The sequence below is a fragment of the Haliotis rubra genome, unplaced genomic scaffold (genome assembly GCF_003918875.1).
Source record: "Haliotis rubra isolate DU_JTF1 unplaced genomic scaffold, ASM391887v1 Scf2069, whole genome shotgun sequence".
Taxonomy (NCBI): domain Eukaryota; kingdom Metazoa; phylum Mollusca; class Gastropoda; order Lepetellida; family Haliotidae; genus Haliotis; species Haliotis rubra.
The window spans coordinates 1-15,628 of record NW_025766080.1 but is presented as its reverse complement, the minus strand read 5'-3'; the positions used below and the strand labels follow the sequence as shown (position 1 = coordinate 15,628).

Here is a 15,628-nt window from a genome sequence, read left to right as displayed (position 1 = left end):
CACTTTATGTAATGGGTACCCGTGGAGTTATTCAAATTACATCAACCATATCCTAGCCCCTAGAGAATATAACGAGGCAGACACTCCAGGCTAAATAATGTACACCTGTGCAGTATTATCGCATTATCTATCAACAGAACGGGCCATACGACTTCACTGCACCGGGGCAGAGCAAAGTCTAGGTCAACATTACAACTACCCGACAGGGGCTAGTTGTTACTTGCGCAAGGATGTGCTTTAGCGGAGACACGTTTACAGGGACCTCTCCGCACAGGATGTATATTAATATCATATAATATACAGACGTACGAAGAATGACTACTGGGAATATTTAGGGTAAGTTATATCCACATATGTAGTGTGTCCCATCCACATTTGTGTCAAACTACTGGGTCACTCTGTGTCAAAATCTTCTTTAAATTAAAACACGTTTTGTCGAAAACGCTGTAATGAAATCACCTGACTAGAGTGGAATGAAACTTGTGTTGTATTTTGAATGTATAGGCATCATATCATATATAGGTATTCGCTTGTGTGAATGTGTTGTCTCGTTTGTTTCTATCCAGTGGTTCGTGAAGGATCATATGTCATGGCGTCTAAGGCTAGAGTTCTCTATTGTTGTGTTTGTAAGAAGCCATACAAATACAAAGGTGCAGATCCATACCTCCTTCCGTGTTTGCATTCAGCCTGTGCTGAGTGTATTGGTGCTAAAGGTAAGGCAATAACATGCTTGTTCTGCCGAGAGTCATTTGACAAAGGGAAATTCATTTTCCTAAATGATGCTATCACTCAAGCAGAAACGCTTGCTTCTACTCTTCAATATAAGCCTTCGGAGATCAAATGCACCAACAAGGACCATAATTTGGATGCAGTATCGTGGTGCAAAGAATGCGAGTCCTTCTTCTGTCTTTCATGTCAAGCTGCACACAGCCAGGTAAAGAGTTCCAGCACACATAGGATGGTGTCCCTGAAGGATATGGTGGCAGCGGATTTGCAGTCACTGAAGTCGTTTTGTCCAGACCACGAATCCTATGCTTTGGATCTTTACGATGAAACGTGTGAGATCCTCATTTGTTCAAAATGTGCTCGGTCCAATCACAAGCACTGTCAGAGTGAGGAGTTGGATGATGTTGTTGCTGCTGTCAAGAAAGAAACAGAAGAAGATAAGATGAAATTAGCAGCCAAACTGCAAAACGTCAAACGTTTGATCGACGAATCAAACGAAAAACAGGAGATGATGAGGAAAAGGCACAGCACATTGAAGGATTTGTTGACAAGCAGATTCAACAGCTTACGTGACTTGGTAACAAGACGAGAAGCGGAAGTGACGAAAGCCCTGGAGTTTAGACATTTGTCTGAGATGGATGAGGCTAGGAGGGTCAGCAGCAAACTGAAGCAAATGTTCAGTATATGCGACAATACCCATACTTACACAGGGAAACTACTCGAGCTTGGTAACAAGAGCGATATGCTGATGTTGAAGGAGCCTGTTAAGTTCAGGACTGAAATGGCTTTATCTGAGGAGGCAGAAGTGTTTGACTTTGTCCCTGTGCATGTAACATTTTCAAAGGAAAACATACACGCTCTTGAAAATATTCTACAAACCGCGTGCGACATTGAGACAACAGAGGGGGATGATGGTAGTTTCCTCAATCTATATGCCAATTTTGAGGGATCTCCTGAGAAAGGTAAGCTTATAACCTTTAATGAATTCATTTGATAGAACCTCAACAGAGATATGCGTTTCTTCTTAAAGAGCGTTGATTACACAATCAAAAAAAAGAGCGTTGGATAACATTATATTGTGCTCTTGTTGTGACCTATCACAATATCTTTGAAACGAGGTACGGCACCAAAGAATCATCCATGAGGCATTACAATACCGAAATATGTGTTGTGTCTTGTAGAACTTAACTACACAGGCGATAGCTTACAAAACACTATGCATTCTTCCTTTTATGTAATGTAGAAACCTTTAATGTTTAATACGTGATCATTCTGTCTTTTTTTCAGGGATAACACTTGTTGTTATCAATTGGCCATTTCTTATTCACATGGATTGAGAATAATATTATGTTCACGATCATGTAAATAGACTTACAATCAATTATGATTACAGATGTTCCAGACATTGCCGATGATGATCAAAAAGGCGATGCCAGACATGTGAAAGCTGGTAATATTTTATGCATCAACATCTCACGATGACATCGTCTAATTGTTTTTTGAACTACTGACAACAATTACGTACTGGAAAGGAAAAATATATTTGATCACTCTTGTTTATGTGTTTTCGCATCTTTGGCACAAAAGATTTCAGATCCTTAAAACAGCCGAACTACCTTCCAGTGTTTTCAACTGTTACTGACAGTAACCTTTCACATCTTATATAAGGTAGTAACATACTGACTGAATCAGTACTGATTATTGACATCATGCACACCACAGTTGTTCTTTGGCAATATGTACAATGTTTCCTACATCGTTATAGATTGGTCATAACAGAAAAGCAAATACTTGTTGTGTAATAACCTGACAAGAAAACGTAAACACACGAAACAAAAAATCCTTAGAATATTTTATAAGATATCACATTTCATGATGCAGAAAGGGAGCCCATTGACGTGGACCCGGACAACGACAACGGAAACAAAGAAGTAGGCAACGAAGAAAACGAACAGGGCACTGGAGCAGAGCTTATCGATGACACTGGCCCTTTATCATGTAAGTAGATGTGCAGATGGTTATCACACGTCATGCCAATAGAGACTGATTGATAACGATTCATATGAAATAGAATTTCAAGACAAGAGACAGTTTACAACCCATTGCTATACAGACACAATATCCTTGTACATTACAGACCCTGCTTTGAAGTTCGACATGGAAAGAATCAACATCAACAAGGTCCACGTCAATAACAAAGGCTTCTTGGTCAATACTACAGTTTCTCCAGAAAGGGAACTAAGACAGTACGTAGGGACGACAGCTGTTACACCTCTCCCCAAAAACAAATTCAGCTATTGGGAGGTACAATCAGACTTTGACATGGCTTCTAAAATGCACCAATGTGGCTTACTTATGGAAATAGGCATGGCTACGGGAGCATCATTGGACAAAAACTATTGCATGAGTGGTCAGGTGGGATCCAGGTGCCTCGCTATCGCGCACTGCTCTGCACACGATGGAGTCTGTGCGAAGGTCTGGAGCAATGGCCAGAAGTTGAGATGCTATGAAAACGTGTTGTCCACCCGTTCAGGAACATCTGAGACACTACGACACGGGCTTCTGTATGACGGTACAAGGAACACCCTTACTGTATTTGACCTCAACAACGTGGTTCAGCTTGTAGCTCTGGGCAAAGGTGAACTGGACGATGATCAATGGCCAGTGTTTGGGGCATACAATTCGTCCCTTGCTGCTGTTCAAATGAAGCTGGTATCAGGAAGCGAAATAGAGATGTTCAATTCAAAGACAAAAATGCTGAAAGGAGCATTGAATTCTGTTCTTTAAGTAAATAGCAAAAGCTATTCCGGCTGAACATGTGTGTTTGCAGAAAACATACAATTATTTCCTCTTTTTGGGTGACTGATCACATCACTAACCTACTGTATACACATATATTTAGAAAGTATTTTGTATCTGCCCAAATGAATGTATTTCAGCTTTCTTGATACCAATGTGGTTGTTCTAGACATTGGGCAGGGCAGCTACGTTGTCAGCAGATACGCCAGGTATTTGGATGAGGTGTGTTTCAAACCACGACCTGTGCTTGTGTATTTTGTTACAAATGTTTCGTCATTGGCCATTAGATTTGCAAAACTGCGAGGATCTACTAGTTAATTATAAGTACAAATTTCCTCAGGACTGGCCCTATTAGCTTAAAATATGACGTGTACATTCTCCAAATCTGCTCTGCAATTTCTCTATTCTCTTCAACAGTCATGGATTATATCTGGGGCTGAAACAGATAAAACTAATCAACAGTTTATCTACATATAGCGGCTACAGTGTTAGTGTAATGTTATGTGCACGGATATTTTATATGATTTTGCTATTCATATATGATGCTTAGTATAATAAAGCAGACCCCCTATGAATTTGGAAAGGGTTGTGTGACTTTTTCATTTATGCATTTTCAAAACTCTACGTCATAACAGGGAGTAGCAGATAGCAAGATATGAATTCAAAATACATATTCTGCCATTCCTTCAGAAAATACTGGATTGTGATTGGTTAATTAAAGTCATTCCGAGGTATATAATGACGTTATATACCTCTGATTTTCCAACACAGTATGCATTTTTAATTTTTTTCTTAATAACACGGTTATGGAAGAATGAAGGCGAACACACTGTGTCAGTGATACATAACGAAATAATTATAGCTCTAATCTTTTTATTTAAAACCTCACGCTACGCGTTAAGTCTTTATATGAAAACAACATTCATAAGATTTGATCATATCCTATAGCAGCAAACAGTAAACCACAACACGTCACAGTCACCTGCAAGGTTGAAAAAGTGTACACATCAATGCCACTGCTTTAACTGATAAAACTGCGCCTAACGAACACGTGTCACATCGTCCATATCTTTTTTTCTTATCAAAGTTATATACGGGACGTGCACACGTGGTCGTCACCAGTTCTAAGGTAAACCTCCCAACTTTCTACCACACAGTCATGCTGACCCATACTTTGCACTGTACTGATCTATTGCGTAAACCCCTGTACATATTATCATTCAACTTCGCCCACATAGTCAAGCTGCCCTAAACGCTCTATGGGTTTCAAACACACTGTCTTCACCCCAGTGCACAGACATCGCCATTGAACGTACCAGCAACAACACAGACACAGTAATGATACTTATATGAATTATTCAACATGCAACTCACTAGTATGTACATGCATGTACATGTAGGTAGGTAGGAATGTAGGTGGGTAAGCATGTATATATATATAGGTAGGAAGGTAGGCAGGTAGGAAGGAATGTTGGCAGGACGGTAGGTAGGAGGGTGGATAGATAGATAGATAGATAAGTAGGCAGGTATGTAGGTAGGCATAACTCTGCCGGTGATGAATCACACAGGAACACTGCCAACGGCTTTTGAGTAGTAAATTAGGTCACATATTCCAAATCTGTGAGGACTCCTGGTAGACTAACGATTAGTCTCTGAATATATATAATTGTGATAGTAAGAAACAAATATGAATTGAAAAGGAGCCTCAGGGAGACCAGAAAGAAATTCTAGACTTGCTTCATTTAAGGCTTTAGCATTGCAGAGAGGGCTTGTCAGTAGGGAAAATAATAGGGTACAGGGACTGTGAGGCAGACTAGGCTATACTTATACATATGTCACTGTATACGTATTAGTAAATGTTCAACATCCTATCACCACTAGATTCAGGTACTACATGAATAATGTGTTCTCAATTGTGAATGTTCAGTAGAACTTGAAGATAAAAATATTTACATCCGAGTCACTCACATAATCTCCACATACAACTTACAACCTGAACAGTCCAACCAAACGTCCGTGTCTACAGTCAAACCAAACTATCAGATTGTACACTGTAATAGTGACAATACATCTTGCGATGACACAAGCAGTTGACCTACATTTGGATAAAGCAAGGTCTGAATAAATAATGATCACATGACGTGCAGCAACGCTTTATGAGGCATGACAGTGGACTCGAGAAAGAATCCAGGAAGTAAGGTATTGATTGAATCGTTGAGTGTTGGGTTGAGAGGGTTGTCGTTTACCGCCACGTTGAACATGATAGTGGTTGATATAGAACGTCACGTGAAACCTGAGCAAAACATGGTAGATGTTTGTAGGTGTTCGTTTCTATTTTCTTGTTTGCTATAAGGCTGCCATACAGATGCATTTTATAACATTGCAGAACTCCAGGAACACCAGGGTATAAGACTGCCATACAGATGCATTTTATAACATTGCAGAACTCCAGGAACACCAGGGTATAAGACTGCCATACAGATGCATTTTATAACATTGCAGAGCGCCAGTAACGCCAGGGTATAAGGCTGTGATACAGATGCATTTTATAACATTGCAGAGCTCCAGTAACGCCAGGGTATAAGACTGTGATACAGATGCATTTTATAACATTGCAGAGCTCCAGTAACGCCAGGGTATAAGGCTGTGATACAGATGCATTTTATAACATTGCAGAGCTCCAGTAACGCCAGGGTATAAGGCTGTGATACAGATGCATTTTATAACATTGCAGAACTCCAGTAACGCCAGGGAATAAGACTGCCATACAGAAGCATTTTATAACATTGCAGAGCTCAAGTAACGCCAGGGTATAAGACTGTGATACAGATGCATTTTATAACATTGCAGAGCTCCAGTAACGCCAGGGTATAAGACTGTGATACAGATGCATTTTATAACATTGCAGAGCTCCAGTAACGCCAGGGTATAAGGCTGTGATACAGATGCATTTTATAACATTGCAGAGCTCCAGTAACGCCAGGGTATAAGGCTGTGATACAGATGCATTTTATAACATTGCAGAACTCCAGTAACGCCAGGGAATAAGACTGCCATACAGAAGCATTTTATAACATTGCAGAGCTCAAGTAACGCCAGGGTATAAGGCTGTGATACAGATGCATTTTATAACATTGCAGAGCTCCAGTAACGCCAGGGTATAAGGCTGTGATACAGATGCACTTTATAACATTGCAGAGCTCAAGTAACGCCAGGGTATAAGACTGCCGTACAGATGCATGTTATAACATTGCAGAGCTCCGGTAACGCCAGGGTATAAGACTGCCATACAGATGCATTTTATAACATTGCAGGGCTCCAGTAACGCCAGGGTATAAGACTGCCGTACAGATGCATGTTATAACATTGCAGAGCTCCGGTAACGCCAGGGTATAAGACTGCCATACAGATGCATTTTATAACATTGCAGGGCTCCAGTAACGCCAGGGTATAAGACTGCCATACAGATGCACTTTATAACATTGCAGAGCTCCAGTAACGCCAGGGTACACGACTGCCATACAGATGCATTTTATAACATTGCAGAGCTCCAGTAACGCTAGGGTATAAGGATGTTATACAGATGCATTTTATAACTTTGCAGAGCTCCAGTAACGCCAGGGTATAAGACTGTCATACAGGATCATTTGATAACATGCCAAGGTAAAGACTGCCCTACAGAAGCATATTAAAAATATAGATATGAGTTGATGCGTAAGTGTTTCTTGAGACCTTCTATATTCGATACAAGGAACGTAGATTGATGATTGTTGTGATGATCACGTGGGCCTTGGCCATATCCCTACCTGTCACTGTCAGGTGCATTCTCAGTCCCAGGGCCACGCCCAGTTTCCCGGATATCTCCAATACCTGACATGCCTTGTCTTTGCGGGAGAGTTTTGATTAGCTTCAGAGTACCATTCGGTTCATCGAGTTTAAACAGTCTGTTCCCTATTATCAGTTTGTCATGTCTAAGCACTGAGTAATGACCATCTTGCCTTTCCTTATCCATGAAGACCGATACCGTGGTGTGGTGGTTAGAGCGTCCGCCCGGAGAGAGGAAGGTCGCGGGTTCGATCCCCGACCGCGTCATACCAAAAGAACGTTAAAATATGGTACTTGTTGGTCCCAGCCTGGCGCTCGGCATTAATGGGTACACCAAAGACTGGTCGGCTCGGAGTCAGTATAATGTGTCTGAGTGGGGTATTCATCCTACACTGCGGCATGGTATCTCAGTGGGCTAGCACTATAAAACCAGCTTAAGTCTTGGCTAGTACAAGCAGGCGCACATACACAGGCACACGCATGCACGTCGTCATATGAGCGAAATATTCTCAAGCACGACGTAAAACCCACTTTCACCTCACCTCACCTCACCTCACCTCACCTCACCTCACCTCACCTCACCTCACCTCACCTCACCTCACCTCACCTCACCTCACCTCACCTCACCTCACCTCACCTCACCTCACCTCACCTCACCTCACCTCACCTCACCTCACCTTATCCATGAATGTTTTCAATATCCGACGAGTTTCTCTAGTCTGTTGTGTGTAGTCCTGGCCGACACTTACACGTGACTCACTCAGTTTTGATGAGGCTTTAGAACAGCACGTTTTGATAGGTAGTTCGAGAATGTCGCAAGAATTGGTCTTGGTCCTTTGGATTAGGATGCGATGCGTTTAACAATATCAATATCAGCATTAGAAATATCCATTGTCTCCCTTATGATAGTCTCAAAATTAATCATTTTGAAACCTCACGCTACGCGTTCGGTTCCAAGTGATATTTAGAGACTATCACTTCTGCCTAACATTCATCCAATTTTCCAACACAGTACGTTTATCTCCTAAGTATATTCAGACACAATTAAAGAAACATGTTAAATCTCATCCTTATCAGATGAGGATTATATACTAGCCACATAAAGAAAATATTATCCCAGTTGATAAGTACGATAACAATGTCAAAGGTACATATAAACTTTAATGGAGGGATCATGAGACCATAACAAGTGGGGAGAATTTCAGTTGAAAAGTCAATCAAAATGACGTCACGAGTCCACAAACGGGACAGGGGTCAAACAACCATGTCACAAGCTCAATAACGGGTATGTCCACCATCGGCATTGAGAACAACAGTGCATCGACGATGCATAAAGCCTATCAAACGTGCAAGGAAGGCTTGTGGGATGTCACGCCAGATTCTCTCAAGTTCTGTTGCAATAGTCAAGGACGTTATCTGGCGGATAAGGAAGACGGCGTAGACGTCGATCCATCTCGTCCCAAACATGCTCTATCCGGGAGAGATCCGGAATTTGCAGGCCAAGACAGTAAGTCAACGTTGTGGTGTTGCAAGAAATCCATAGCAACCCTTGCCGTATGACGGCGGGCATTGTCCTGTTGGAATGTTAACCCAGGGCCATAACGTTGCAGAAAAGGAATTGCCACAGGTCGAAGAATCTGATCCCTGTAGCCCACACCAGTTAAGTTGCCCTGAACAATCACCAAAGGAGTTCTTTGGCGTGGTGTTATTCCAACTAAAAATCATCATGGAACCACCACCAAAGCGATTCCTCTCAAAGACACAGGCCTGTGCATAACGTTCTCCCACGCGTCTATATGCACGTTGACGTCCATCACTATGGGAAAAGTTAAACGTGGTCTCATCTGTAAAAACAACATTTCTCCACCAAAACCACGTTCTGCGGACATGATTTCGGCACCACATTCGGCGAGCTTGTCGATGACGTGTCAGGATAGGCCGTATGGCGGGGCGTCGTGATCTGATCCCGTGATGACGTAAACGTTGTCGAACTGTGTGGGGGTGGATACGGCGAAGTCCTGGGATGGTTCGGGCAGTCATCACTGCAGTCTGAAACCTGTGGCGAAGATGGGTCACCCTCATCCATCTGTCCTGTCTTGGCGTTCTTACACATGAACGTCCAGAACGTGGCCGATCGATGATGTCATTTGTGTTCTGGTAGCGTCTCACCAGTGCAGAAATAGTGTTCCGGTGGCAGTGGAAATGTGCAGCCACTTGTCGTTGAGACATTCCCCCACGGACCATCCCAATGACCTCATGACGTTGCGCAGACGTGAGCCTTGGCATGCTATGCGTTTCAATAGCCGTCTAACTTTTTGAACGATCGCAAGGGCAGGGGTTGAGCTTTCCAAAATGACAGTATTGTGTGGCATTCATTTGCTCTGTTTCTCTTTCCTGGAATGCACGTGCAACAACGTATTGCACGTCTCGAGGACGAATCCACTGGCGTCATGGAACGTGGCACGTGCATGCATGTTGGATACATGTAGCTAATCTCTGAGTTTAATTTTTATGTGTCTACACAGGTTTCATAAATTTAGATTTTAAATTTTTGTATGCACAGTTTCTTAATGTGCCTAGTATATATTCAGGTGATATGATTTGACTTGAATTTAAGGAGGATACGGACGGAAATCTTTCCTATAAAAATCCCATGAAACCGTCCAATTTGTAATCTGTGGAGATTATTATCAGATCTCATGTTGCCGTCTTTTCAAGTCACTTTAGGTGTTTATTGACGTTCTCCTTCGTTAGATAAACGGTGTTTCGGGTTGTCTCCCAAAACCCCTACATCCCACAACCCCAACAGCCCAGTACCCCTACAATTAGTTAAAACAACACACGGCGTTTACCTGTCTGGTATAATGAACTGACCCAAAGGAGAGGTTACAGGATGGAGTATACAGCGTGAGACTAAGCTGCACAGAGTATACAGATGAGAAGGCAATAAGATTGTGCTATTGTTATTAGGGTTTGAATAATTCATTTTAAATAATTGAGATGAATTAAATGTTGAACTTGTTTTTTTAGCTTCCTTATGTACATAGTGAGTAGACACATTCTACAAATCGTAATAATATCAGTTGTAACAGTGTTGTAGATAGTAAACTGAGATAAAGACTGAGTTCAAAAAAGCAGTCAGCCTAACTATATTCACAATGCCCCTTGTTTGAAAAAGTTTCCATTTTATTTTGAAGAAATTATTAACAAAACCATATCCAAAATTTCACATATCACACCACACTGGGGTATAGCATATCTTTAAACGATCTGTCATTTGGTACCTCTTGGATAATGGTATCATATAAGATATGTTCAGCATAGTATTGGATGACTACCCGTCATAATCACCATTCAAAGGTTTAGATTGTTTGATTTAAATTTAGACAGGGTTGTTTTTCAAGGACACCCCCATTTGAATCTTTCAAAGACTGTGTCCAGATTTTCAAGCTGGCACTGTTTACAATATACTGCGAGCTGACATTCGTGTGACCATTCAGTATTTAATTTGAACCCTTTGCATCAGGTACAATGGGGGTGTCCTTGTATGAATAAGTGAAAACATGAGAATAATTTATGTCCTTATGATTGCATCATCTGAACTGGGGTGGGTAGTGTCTCCAAAACAATCTCTTTCAGTATACATGAAGGGAGTAATCACTTTAACAAGCGGCTGTAGTTTCAAATTGCTTTTTTTATGCACTTTAATATCTAAGTTTGATCTCAAACACACAAAATGTTTCTTGCATATTTCCTTTCCTGAAGTTTGTGATGCATTTATTGCAGAACTAGCGGTTTTTGTTGTTGTTTTTTGTTTTGTTTTTTTGGGAGGTGGGGTCAAAAGTCAAACAAAATGGGTTTGTGAGGCTGGAACATAGCAAAACCAATTTGCGTAAGGTTGACAGATAATATGTAGAAAAATGAAACATAAAAAACATTTAATATGTTATGACATTATGATATTTAATGTTGTTAATTAGACCTCAATATTATTGGACTTTTGTTAAAACCATTCTCTCAAACTCTAAGCTTGGTTATTGCTCATTCTCTCAATTGCTAAGTGTTTGGGCTGGTCCATTGTACTAAATAGGTAACAGGCAGGAGATTAGCAGTGCAGCGAACCATGAACTTTGTTGTTATAAGCTGTAGGGGTTATGGGATATAGGGGTTTTGGGAGGTTGCCGTGTTTCGGGTATATGTTTGCGGAGCCCTCAAACCATGCGACTTGCCTCTACGACCGCTAGGTGGCGCCCCAACATATTTATGCCTATGTTATACAATTATTTATATTAGAATTTAGTTAGCTATATACATATTACAAATGTATAATTACTAACCTTAGACTAAAACGCAAACGTCTAAACAGGCCTCTTGACAGACAGTGTGGTGCAACTGATTAGTAGTAACATGGCGGTGAGAAGTATATTTGAACTTAAATTAAGGAGGTTCCTTACCATTTGACAAAGTCTCATGAAAATGCTTATATTTCCACTCTGTATATAAAAACATGTGCTCAATTCATTTCTGTAATAAAAAATAGGGCTTACCCTGCTCGTTTTTGAGAAAATGTGGGTTCCAATCTGGTAGGTGTTGTTGAAAATATCAAAACATCACCTTTTTTTGCTTTTATGAAAATGTGAAGAAAAACTTTCAACTATTGAATAATAATGACTTATTTTGAATAAAAGTTCATTGATATATGTTATTTAAACTTAAGAATAGAAAATCTAATGATTTATTGACGTTTATAAGCATTTTCAATAAAATGTTTGTTTACGCAAAATTTGTTATTTTTTCCCAATAAAACAATCTTGATCAACGAATCTCAAAAATTGTACGAAAAATGATTTATTGGATAGATATAACATTAAACAACATTATTAAACAGAAATATTCATATGTATCCAGGTTAAGTTTAATAATAATCATCACAAGTTTCACATGTCAGGTTCACATTTCAGATCAAGGGGAGATAATTTTTTAGGTCACAACAGACACTGGTTCCAAAAACTCTTTTTTTCTGCTGAAAATAAACCAACAGTCTTCTAATTAATTATGGAATACATAACATTTTGCATATTCTTACAAGTTCAAAAAAGTACATCTATATACAGTTGGTTGATATGAAAACCATGTCAGAGAAAGTAGATATTCTTGCAAAGTGAAGTCATGATATAAGAGCCAAACAACTTCATTTCCTACAAAGAAATAACAAGGTTATACTTTGCACCATAGATATACCTGAATATCTTCTAACATTTCTCATTCCTATATTACTGTTTAACTGAAAACTGTTTGAATCAGTGAATACGAACAACATACTGCTTTGAAAGTACAAATCCGCCAGGGTAATAAAATGTAAGTAGCTCCTCAAACTACCCATCAGAAGTCTACACTATCACTGTTGAAAAAGTACAAGTCATAATACTTCAATTCTTCACTGACTGTACTAATAAATGGTCAAAGTTACAATGGAACAAGCTCTGGCAGTCAAACTACCCATCAAAAGTCTACACTCTCACTGTTGAAAAAGTACAAGTAATAATACTTCAATCCTTCACTGACTATACTAATAATTGGTCAAGCAATGAATGATATAATGAATGACAAACTTTAGATAAGGAGTTAAATATATTCACTCTTTGCAAGACTGTGACAACTGTTCAAAATAAGTCACGAAATTGTCAATGACATTTCTTCTGTTTGTAACACGGATTCCAGCACTTGTTTTCTCAGACAGTACGGCCCTGAGTCCATCTTCACCTTTTCGCTGGAAGGCAAGATAGAGATGACACATTTTAATCCTGAAGCTGCACACCTTTCTGCCATTGTTCTTGAGAGCACTTTTTTTCCTGACAACTACAGAAAAGCTTTTCACATTTTCATGTTTTCTTTTCAAGTACTGCATGTGCAAAACTGCCCAGTCCATTCCAAAGCTATGCTGGAATAGGTCTGTGTCATTTAGTGTAACTAGTTCACGAAGGGCAAGACAATCTGCCAAGGCATTGTGAGCATCAAATTTCTTTTTTCAACAATGTTTCCACCAGATATTCTTCTCTTTATGACATGATAATAAAGGATAACACTTCCTGAAATGTGGAAGAGTATCGATGAAACCATGGACAATTTCACTCATTGCCGTCAAAGTTGGTAATTTTGTGCAACCCTGCAAATGTGGGCAGAATCAAAAGATTTAGAATTATGTCCGACTAGGATAATCAAAGAATTGAAAGCTCTCATCCATGTAATGAAATCTGTTAGAGCTGAATGTGCAGATACAGTCTCTACAGGAATACCTCTGTGCAATAAAGTGTTTTCATGAACAGTGAGATGTGTAACTTTTTGATGCAAAATGACTGATTGGTTTGCGTGGAAGAATGTACTTGTTAAAAACATGGGCTTCATCTACCACAGCACTGATTTGACATATGTCAGTGTCCCACTCTGTAGAACAGGTTTCCAGGTCGAACATTATCAACTGGTAATCGTCAACATCAACTCGCTTGCTCACAGGAAGAACTTCTGGGTCTGGTATCTGTGTTACATCCTGTACATCAGATAATGCTATGTTGGTCTCGTATGTCTGACCTCCTCGAACTTCATGTTCTTCTGTGAACTTGCATCTTGACTCCGCCAAATGCAGTCTCCTTCTCTTGAAAGCTTTTGTCGTAGACTGAGCCTTTCTCCTAGCAGCTTTTCTTTGGAGCTGCTTTGCCTTCAGTGCCAGAGCCTTTCCAGGGGAAATACATTTCTTCTTATATGCAGACATAAGATATCCTGGCCCGAGATTCTTCTGTGAGACTGCAGCACCAATCCTAAAATCCAAACTTTCTGAGCTAGAATAGTGACGACTTTTCGGAGCCTTGCTTGCCACGACGTTGTTGAAAGACTCATTGGCCTTGGTACTCCCTAAAGGTGCTAATCTCTCAGCATTTAAAGCATGGACTTCAAATACAGCCTGCAGATCACTCTTGAACTTATCACCTTCCAAACACTGGCCACGCGGAAGAGAACTGTATCTGTATGCTGCTCCTTTGTGAGAAACCCACACCATGATCCACAGTCTTTGTGGTCCCTAAATACATGAGGTAATGATGGACCTCAATCCACTTCTGACAGCCTCCACATCATCCTTATTCTGGGTCAAAACATAAGAGTAACATTTCTTCAAATATGATATCACTTTTCCGGTAAGTTTCCTGTAGGTTTTGGCTAATCTATACAAGTGGTTGTTGAGGCTTTTCTTTGAATGGTTAATGTCACTCCACTTTACTATTTCTGCATCGTAATTCTTTCGGATGTGTGACAGAGTGGTTGTATCATCATCCATGATGATATACTTTATGTTTGATTCATCTGTTGTGGATTGCTGCAGGAGCTCGACACCAAGACTTGACTCCATGGATTTGGCACTGCTTAGACCAGTTATACCTGTAAATAAATTTAGGTATGAATGAATATAAATGTAATAAAGAAAATACCAAATGGCACATCTTAGAGGCTTTTATTTTGGATAATCACAGAATGGTTCAGATTATGAAACAAGGTGTGTTTGTCAAACACTGATGTCCCTGGTAAAAATGTGTCCTACGCCAAGGTAAAGGCCACAAGGTCTAAATTCATGACCTTATCTGGTAGGTCTTGTTATAAAGGAATACACATGTCAAGTATCAAAGGTGATCACTAACCAACTTGAATCTGTGCTTGAAATAGGTGTTTCTAAAACATATCAATAAATTGACTTTGGCAATAAATAGAGCATTATATTTGTGACCATATCCAGGGATAGGAAAGTGATATACTGAAAGTAAATGCTATTACCTGCAATCATGTTTAGGCACAGTGACATTGTTCTTGCTTGCATTTTCACATATCCGACAAGTGCTTTTCGTGAGCCATAACCAACTACGTTTCCTGTGTTTTGTCCAATCAAACATCCATGACCTAAAATAAAACAGGATAATTATTATTATTTTTTCTTATCACTTTATTTCCTCTTCATGGGTACATAAATACTATAGATAATTATTACGGCTTCCATGCTTCAAAGGAATATCTCCTGAACTCAATAAGGTTCATGACGAAGGTGGAAGAAATTTAAAATGTTCGAAATAGACTAACTATTGAAAATACAGCAAAATTGGTACAAATTCTAGAAATTCACTAAAGCCCTTTTTTAAGTTAGAAGACATAGTCAAAGTATGAAAAGTATCAAGTAAATATTTTTTTTTATGTAATAGGTCGAAGGAAATTTTAACTTTCATGAAAAAAGACTAGG

At 39.8% G+C, this 15,628-nt stretch overlaps 2 protein-coding genes across 2 annotated transcripts; one reads left to right on the top strand and one right to left on the bottom strand.

Annotated features, from left to right (window-relative positions):
* Nucleotides 1-784: 784 nt before the first annotated feature.
* LOC124276172 lies at nucleotides 785-4,108 on the top strand. Its single transcript, XM_046711835.1, has 4 exons — nucleotides 785-1,688; nucleotides 2,120-2,176; nucleotides 2,608-2,724; nucleotides 2,864-4,108. The coding sequence occupies exons 1-4, from the start codon at nucleotides 959-961 to the stop codon at nucleotides 3,511-3,513; spliced, it is 1,554 nt and encodes a 517-aa protein (XP_046567791.1). The 5' UTR covers nucleotides 785-958; the 3' UTR covers nucleotides 3,514-4,108.
* Nucleotides 4,109-13,560: 9,452 nt separating this feature from the next.
* Nucleotides 13,561-15,290, bottom strand: LOC124276171. Its single transcript, XM_046711834.1, has 2 exons — nucleotides 15,172-15,290; nucleotides 13,561-14,781 (listed from the first exon to the last, which is right to left on the bottom strand). Exon 2 carries the CDS (start codon nucleotides 14,402-14,404, stop codon nucleotides 13,667-13,669), a length of 738 nt encoding a protein of 245 aa, XP_046567790.1. The 5' UTR covers nucleotides 14,405-14,781; nucleotides 15,172-15,290; the 3' UTR covers nucleotides 13,561-13,666.
* Between the last annotated feature and the right edge of the window lie 338 nt (nucleotides 15,291-15,628).